The sequence below is a fragment of the Arachis hypogaea genome, chromosome 7, assembly GCF_003086295.3.
Source record: "Arachis hypogaea cultivar Tifrunner chromosome 7, arahy.Tifrunner.gnm2.J5K5, whole genome shotgun sequence".
Lineage (NCBI taxonomy): Eukaryota > Viridiplantae > Streptophyta > Magnoliopsida > Fabales > Fabaceae > Arachis > Arachis hypogaea.
Window position 1 is genome coordinate 16,478,063 of NC_092042.1, and position 8,875 is coordinate 16,486,937.

Genomic DNA, 8,875 nt, shown 5'->3' on the forward strand with positions numbered 1-8,875 from the left:
ATTTTGTCATGTCTTGAGTCTCATGGAAAAAGGCAAACAGTGAGGTTTGTATGAAAAAGCCATAGAGCGGAAAAAGGCAGAGAGTGCAAAATTAAAAGAAAAAGCCATAGATGTCTTAGAGTTCCTTTGTTCATCTATGTTGTGTTTCATGATTCTGTGGGAATTCCCTTGTAAGTTGGGATAGCACTTTACAAGTTGTAATCATATTGATTATAGTGAAAATTCCATCATGTTTGTGATGGAGACTGGATGTAGGCTGCACTGCACTTAGCAGCTGAACCAGGATATATCTGGTGTAATCTTCTTCTCCTTTCTACTCCATTTCTGTTTTCTACTACACAGGAGCAAAAACCAGAATTATCTCGTGCCAAGTGACGAGACAAAAAGAAAAGTCTCGTGGCAAGGGACGAGATAAAACAAAGTTGCTCGTGTCCAGTGACGAGCAAAAACAGAAAAGTCTTCTCTGAAGGTCAGCAAGTGTTAGCATCGAAAAAGGGGGCTAAGATTCAACCCCCCTTCTCTTAGCCACTGAAACCATCACTTTGGTTATCTACTTATTTTTAGTAGGAATAAAGAGATTAAGGACGGATTTGAAAAAATGCTTATAATGTATGTAACTACTACAAGAGACATCCCTAACGCACATAAATATTGAATGGTGGAAACTTAGGTGCAGTCGACTTCACGTGAAATTATATTTGAGAGTCGTTAGATAATTTGATTGATTTGACTAAATTTTCATCTAATGGCTCTGAAGTATCAACTTCACGTGAAGTCGACTTTACCTGAATTTTCACCTTATTGGATTACATGTAACATTCCTATAAAATAACTCTTCATCGTCAAAGTGCAATACACCTTTTATTAAGGAAGAAATAATTCAAAGCTTTTTAACTAATAAATTGACTCCATATTGAGGCTCTACAAGCAACTTAAGAGAAGGTGAATGGATATATTGAGGGGAAAGAGAAAAAGAGAAATTAGAGAAAATAAGACTTAACAATATCTTAAGTTCAGTGATGGCTAAATCTCTTCCAAGACAAACTCTTGGTCCCATTCCAAAGGGCATATACATGTGTGGCAATTTGCATGCACCACTAACTCCATTTGCAAACCTTTCTGGCTTGAATTTGTAGGCATCAGATCCCCATATATCTGGATCTGTATGTGAGCTTAATGGCATTGCCCAAATTAGTACATAAGATCACCAAATTTCATGTCCTTTAGGTAGCGTTTGTTTTCAGGTACTGAGACAGAGACTGAGAGATTGAGATTCAGTATCGTGTTTGTTAGTTCAGAGACTGGTACTAAAATTTCTGTCTCTGTCTCCAAAATTTCAGTATTTCAGTACCTCCAAAAAGTAGGGACACAGGAGACTGAAATTTTTAGAGATGGAGACTGAAACTTTAATAACATTTTATACCTAAAATTCTTTCATTTTAATTAATTAATTCCAATTTTACCCTTTGTGCAAATTAAATTAGAGTTTCATTCTTGTTTCAATTCCTGTCTCCCATTTTGCACCAAACAGAATACTGAGATTTGTTTCAATCCCTGTCTTTTAGTCTCAGTCTCTCAGTCTCAGTCTTTCTGTCTCTGTCTCTCCACCAAACGCTACCTTAAGGCTTCTCTTGAAATAACAGGTATTGGAGAATAAAGGCGTAATGTTTCATGAATAACCATTGTTAACTGCCAAAATAATAAATGTAAGTTATGATTAGTAATGTCTAGAGAAAACACTATTAGAACTTGTAGATATGAGAACATATATGATGATGAGGTCAAAGAAGACACATCAAATAAATAAAAATACATGATGAGAAGTAGTTGGCGAAAATCTTAGAGAACTTTTAAATTACGCACGTTTATGTTGCTAGCACACCTAATATGTGTAGTAAAAGCAACCAATATAATTTAAAATGTCAAATTATAATTTCTCTTTTTTCAATAATCATCGGTAGCATACAAGTCTTTTTTTGCTCTTTTTAATATAAAAAATATAAGCAACTAATTTTTAATTAATTCATATTAGTAAATATTTTATTATAAATTTTTTTTAATCCTCACTTTTTGGATAATTTAAGATTTATAATTTAAAATAAAAAATAACTAAAAAAATATTTGATATTAACTAAAAAATAATTAATTTCTTAATTAAATTTGTATAGAAAATATATCTTGTATGGAACGGTTTACTGTTAGATGATTATGATAAAAATCATGGAATGATTCTATAATTAAACTATAAATAGACAGAGTAATGTTCCATATACCTGTTTCATCTTACTCAACATAGTAGAATCTGGGATTTGACCATTGCAAATTTGAAGTGCCTCTGCACGAACGAGATCTTGCCACTCTTGATTTGAAGCCAACAACATGAGACACCATGCAGCAGTAATTGCAGTGGTTTCATATCCTGCCACGTATATAGTCTTGCAGTTATCAACAATGAAGTGTTCAATGACTCCTTCACTCAGGTTACTGTTCTTGGCAGCCTCAAGAACCATTTGCAGTAGGTCTTTAAATTTGTTGTTATCATCATTAGCATATTCTTTTCTATCCCTCACCACTTCGAGTATACAATTTTTTACATCTTTTTCTAATTTCCATGCTTCTCTATTGTTCCTTGTTGGCAGGTATCTACAATATGTAAAACATCAATAATAATTAGTGATTGATTTCGTACCACAAAAAGAAAATAAAAAAATGATTACGGAGATACACAAAAAATATCTGACTTTAAAATATACTTAATTTATTGCATCCCTGATAATAGTTATAGTTAATTTGTTTAGTACTTTCGATTTCATGGCAAAATTTCGCTTATTATGAATGCATAGCGATATAACAAAATGAAAAAGTATAGAAAATCAATTTTTAATTAGTTAACATTAATTAATTTTTTTAGAGTTTATAATTTAAACAGATTTAAAATTAAGAATCATTTAAAATTTAAGATAAATAAAATAATTTTAAAAAATAATTGATGTTGGCTGAAAAAAATTTACTCTGTAATATTACTCTAGCAAAATTAATCAGTAGTGTAATAATCTTTCACTCTTATGAAATATTAAAATATCAACATGCATTCCAACTAAAAAAAATTAATAAATAGATAAATATTCTCTTACTTTATTATTCCTGGAATCCATATAACCAAAGAATTCTTGGACAGTATCTCTTGAAGAGCTTCAAGTTTTGAGAAAATTTGCTTCCCCTTAGAGTAATTGCTACCAAAGCATGCTCTTGAAATAACATCCCCGGAGAATTCTCTAAAGTACTCATCAACTTTTATAGTTGCACTTCCACCATTTTCCTTTATTATATCATCCCATGAGTTTACCAAAGAAGTAGCACATTCACCAATCATAGTCATCATTCCCTAGGGAGGACGCTTGAAAACACGTTGTTAGTTAAAAGGCCAATTTAATTTATAGAAATTCAATAGCAAGATAAACATGTTCTAAAGATGATCTTTGAACATAGACAAGTAAACTGGTTAAATATATCTCTGACTAATTTGACATCAAAATAATATCATTTTGTTCGAGTAATCAAAGATAAACTTTTAACCAATTTAACGATGATAGATTGATAGTATAGCATTTAATGATTTCCTTATTGTGCTAGTTAGGCAATTTTTTTAATGATGAGTTAATGATAAAATTGATAGAAGAACTGCATTGTCCCACAGAAAATAAAATGAAATTTATTTCTCATTTCAGACTATTTTGTATCGTACTATATATAATAAAAAAATTTTGTGAGCATAATAAAATATTATGAGAGATGAAATCATAAAAAAGATTATTTTATAAAATATAATAGTCAAATTAGTCCTTGAAAAATAAGACATTCTCTAAATTTATTTTTGAAAAAATTTATTAATTAAATTAGTCCTTTAAAAATTACAAATTAATCATATTTTTCATTCGATCACTCCATTAGTAATAATTTCCGTCAACGATTATTGATGTAGAATGTTATTTGATTGATGATAGCATACATAACACTTAATATGTTCAATTAGATGCTGACTAAATATATATATGAAAATCTATCAATTTAATCACTAGATCATATTGAGTATATGGTTTATGTAATCAAGGAAAAAAACTAAATTAATATATTTTCATAAACATATTTGATTAATGTTCAATTAAACATGTCAGATATCATGTATATTATCAATTAACGTTTTACAACATCAATAGTTGATGAAAATTATTAATGAAATAACTGAAAGATAAATATAATTAATTTTTAATCTTTGATAAATCAATTTAATTAAAAGAATCTTTCAAAAACAAATTTAAAAAATATCTTATCTTCTCGAGAGAGTAATTTAACTATTTTTACTTGGTAAATTCTAGCCTACCCCTTCCTATAATAACATGTAATTTACCCTCTGTGACATGTCATCTTTTAATTGGTTGCTATGTTAACTATGGTTAAACTATTGGTAATTAAATTATAGCCCAAAGTGGGTGATTATATAATTTACTAAAATATTAAAAATTCAGTCTTTCATTCTTCCCCCAAATCATCCTCCCACACAATGATGTCAGAGGGTAGACTTCTGTATTCAACCATCTCTTGAGGTAACTTGTCAACATTAGTTTCATGAGGAATGGAGATAACAGATGAACCTTCATGTTTTTCAATTCGAAAAATTTCATAAGGTGCAACCTGTTGAGAAAATAAATAAATAACAATTTGCTAGCTTACTCATTAAACTAAAGCATATGAATACAGATAATTATAGGACATACCTTTGTTGTGAATGGGGATGATTGATAAAAATATAACTTTACTTTTTAATATTTATAGAAATTATATATTTATCCCTCTTATAAAAATATTTAATTACAAAATTATCCTACTTTAATTAACATATTAACTCTTATTGAGTTAAATTAACTCAAACTAAAACTAAGCATCCAATTAAAATATACCACGTTACGAGGAGTAATTTACATGTTGAAATAGAGAGGGTTTGGTAGAATTCACCTTTTTACTTACGTATATTTCAAAATATTTCATAGTATCATTTACCTTAACCTTTTCCATGTATAGTTCGGGAGCTAGGATCTTTCTTTGGTTGGGCCCATTTGGTCCCATTTGAAGTAGCAATGCCCTGACCAAGCAATGGCCCTAGAGTTCTCTTCTCATACGAAGGCCTTCCCAAGTCCAAGGATTTGCATGTGATAATGTCTCTTACTATCTCAGGTTTGTTCACAACCAATATTTGTGTGTTTCCAATAGAAAACGTGAATACTTTGCCTGTTATCTCAATAATCAATATATTAGAATTCAGTATATCCATCTCATTATATTCTGAGACTAATTATAAATATGCTAATTTTGTTCTTTTAATATAATTCATGAATGAAGGATATATTAGTTCCACATTTAAAATAAATAGAAGAACATAAGTCATAGTAATAAATATATTTTAAAAGGAAATGATCCTACAAGCATAAGAACATAGAGTAGAAAAGAATTAACAAAAAATTTGCAAGAGAAAACAAAAATTATATACCATATTTTTGCTTCCATGTCTCAATGAAAGGGAAGGTAAGTGAAGCACAATCATGAACATCAACGGGTTCCAAATTAGGAGATTTTGGAGTAGTTGTTATAAGTTCCTTGGCTTTCTTTATTTCCCAGATATTCCCAATCATAAAGCTTGGAGTTGGACCATTTATACCTTGATTACTTAGCTTTGATCTCAGCCTCTTTGGCTTCACCACAAGATCATTGTACAACATAAACAACACCACTGACACAACAACCAATGCAATGGATGTCAGAAACTTAGGATCAAATTGAAGCACCATGGCTAAAGAACTCATTTGATCGAACACAAATAAAACTCAAGTAGCTAGCTTTTTTTTTTTTTGGGGGGGGGGGCGCAAAAAAAAAACACACAAATAATGACTTGCATTATCAATCCACCGAAACCAAAGTGGTTGGAGCAGGTGAAGTGGAGGATTTTTTTTATTATTAAAGATATTAGTAATCTTTCTATACTAGTAAACTTGGAAGAGTTAGTACTTACATGACATTTTCTCAAAATTTTGATTTTTCTAAAAAATAAAATACTTTTAAATTTTGATTCTTTGTTAATAAAAGCGGGTAGCTATTTATCATTATTGCCGTTTCCAAATTCCAATCCACCTTTTTCTTTCTTTGCTTTTTTTTGGGGGGCAAAACTGCAGACTAAAAATAAAAAGCAAGAATGAATCACATGCTTCTATTCCACTGTTTGATTTGAGAGCTACAACTCTATCTATTACCTTGAAACTAATTCTTCACCTAATATATAAGGAGTTTAGTAAGTTAAAGAATTCAATGTATATTCTTAGTCAATGAGAACCTGTATTCAATGTATTTATTTTTGGGCCACTTTTCAAAATTTTTTTGTGGGTATCCAACACTTGTTATAAGCCTAATAGAAGGTTCAGGATAACATTTAGCTTAAATTGATTATTTATATACAAAACATGTTACTTAGGGGCTTAGGGCAAGCAATTGGCGTGGCTGTTGGATATGGAGACTCATGGCAACATAGTGACAGCCGTCATCTTCTTATTTTCATCAATTCAAAGTAAGATTTTGTTTTTCTTACTATTTAATTGTTTGTATCCATGTTTTTGTAATGAACCATAATACATGTATTCGATTATTTGTTTATTTATATCTTCTTCTTACTATTAAATTGTTTATGTATAATTATACTGAACTTGTCCCATTTTAGGGTTTATGTTCATTCATTTAATTGAATTCTGATGAATAGTGATGTTTCTGAATCTGGAGCTGATGATTTCATAGTTTAGGTAGGAGATTGTGATGTGTGGTATGCATTTTTATTTTTTTTTTATTCTTGATGTCAGTTGGAATGCTGTTCATGTCATGTTAGTTGGTATATAATATTACAATATATTCTTCTTTTAGATAGATTACGACATTCTCTTCCTTTGTTCTTTTCATCTTTTTACTTTTCTTTCTTCCTATAGAGCTAAACTAAAAACTAGAGCTACTAATAAAAGGTAAGGTTGAGAACGGGAGTGAAGGTGATGGTTGATTTGATGTTTGAGAGAAGGGGTGGAGTGGTTGATGTTATCATCCCTGAATATGAGGAAGATTTCAAATGGTAAGCAATGCTGATTTCCCTCCACTATCGCAAAATTTTTGAATTCAAATGTTGAGTTGTTGTTTAGTGTTTGCCTATAAAAGGCTATTGCCTCTCTTCGATATTGTGCACATCATTCTCTAACCCCCATCTCTTCTCTAACTTTCTGCTCTCTTTTCTATTGTTTGTTCTTTGTTGAGTTTGTTCTGCCTTTCGTAAGTGTGATATTGAGATTTGATTGTTTGCAATGAGTCCTCCTTTTGATCCTATCAGTAAGATCATTCCTCCACGTGAGGCCCGGAGGATCAAAGTCAGGGTACTAAGGGCTTGGACTGTACCTAGCTTTGGTAATGCAGATGTTCCAAATTCAATGGAACTTATTCTGGTTGATGAAAATGTGAGCGGTTGATCTTTTCTTTTTATTTGTTGTGTTCATATACTCAGTTTCTTCTTATTAATTTTTCCAATATTTTTTGTTGTGCTTTTGTTTTCGTTTTTGATGAGTTGTATGTTTTTGTTCTTTTGGATGTTCATAGTCTACCAAAATCCAGGCCACTATAAGGAAGCAACTAATACACAAGTTTAAAGATCATCTTCTTGAAGGCAGTTGTTATAAGATGAGTTATTTTGCTGTTGTTTCAAACCAAGGCTCTTATAGAGCTACAAAGCATGAGTTCAAACTCATTTTTCTATTTCGTACAACAGTGACAACAATTCCTGATGATATAATACCCAAGTCTTGTTTTTCTATATATCCCTTTGAAGACATATTGCAAATGAGTCAGGATCATGACTATTTAGTTGGTGAGTCTTGGCCTCGTGTCTTTCAGTTACTTCTTCAGTTTCTTTTCTTCTGAAAATTCTTTCTTACATCTTTTTTACTCCTATTAACATATCAATGTAGATGTAATTGGTCTTTTGACATTGGTTGGGGAAGAGAAAAACTATGACAGGGATGGTAAAACGGTTAAGATGGTTGTTGTCGAACTTTCTTCACAAAAGTAAGTTGCTCTCATCCTTTGTTTTTGTTTCTATATTTATTTGTATTGGATTCCATTCTGAAAAAAGCTTCTACTGAGTTTTCCTTTTTTTCATGTGTAGGATGATGCTGCGATGCGCATTATTTGGAGAGTACGTGGACCAGTTAAATGATTTTCTTGCTTCTGGTTATGTTGAGCAACCGGTTGTCATTGTTCAACTTGCTAAGATTAAACTTTTTCGAGGTGTTATAACTGAATGTTATCTTATTATGTGTACGGTTATGTTATCCTAATCTTTAGATCCGTTGACATTCTTTTATTACCCATAGGTCAACCTGGTCTCCAGAATGTTATGAAAGCAACAAAAATTTACTTTAATCCTGATTTGTCAGAAGTTATTGATTTTTGAAAAAGGTTTGTGTTATCCCTCCCAAATTATCTCTATGTTGCGGTCGTTTCTTTGTTTTTATTTTATTCTGTTGATGTGAAACTGAATAGTATTTATTAAATCTTAGCATGGTCGAACAAGGAATTAATGGCACTCAACCTTTATTCATTGCGAATGAGGGAAAATCCGTTTCATTGGAGGATGACTTCATGCGCCTAACTAGGCGATCCACAATAGATCAATTACATGATAACAAAGAGGTTTATAAATTTTTACTTTTTTCATTCTGCCCTCTTATGTTTGAATATACTTGAAGGTGGTTTTAACTAATTTTTTTTCCTCGATTAGATTATTTTTTTTCCTTCACGT

At 30.9% G+C, this 8,875-nt stretch overlaps 1 protein-coding gene and 1 pseudogene across 1 annotated transcript; one reads left to right on the top strand and one right to left on the bottom strand.

Annotated features, from left to right (window-relative positions):
* Positions 1-785: 785 nt before the first annotated feature.
* Positions 786-5,899, bottom strand: LOC112702656 (cytochrome P450 714C2-like; annotated as a pseudogene).
* Positions 5,108-8,790, top strand: LOC112702654 (uncharacterized). The gene is made up of 9 exons (XM_072199233.1): positions 5,108-5,232; positions 6,521-6,613; positions 7,023-7,159; positions 7,412-7,535; positions 7,675-7,942; positions 8,043-8,139; positions 8,240-8,361; positions 8,448-8,532; positions 8,634-8,790. The coding sequence occupies exons 3-8, from the start codon at positions 7,083-7,085 to the stop codon at positions 8,525-8,527; spliced, it is 768 nt and encodes a 255-aa protein (XP_072055334.1). The 5' UTR covers positions 5,108-5,232; positions 6,521-6,613; positions 7,023-7,082; the 3' UTR covers positions 8,528-8,532; positions 8,634-8,790.
* The last annotated feature ends 85 nt before the right edge of the window (positions 8,791-8,875 follow it).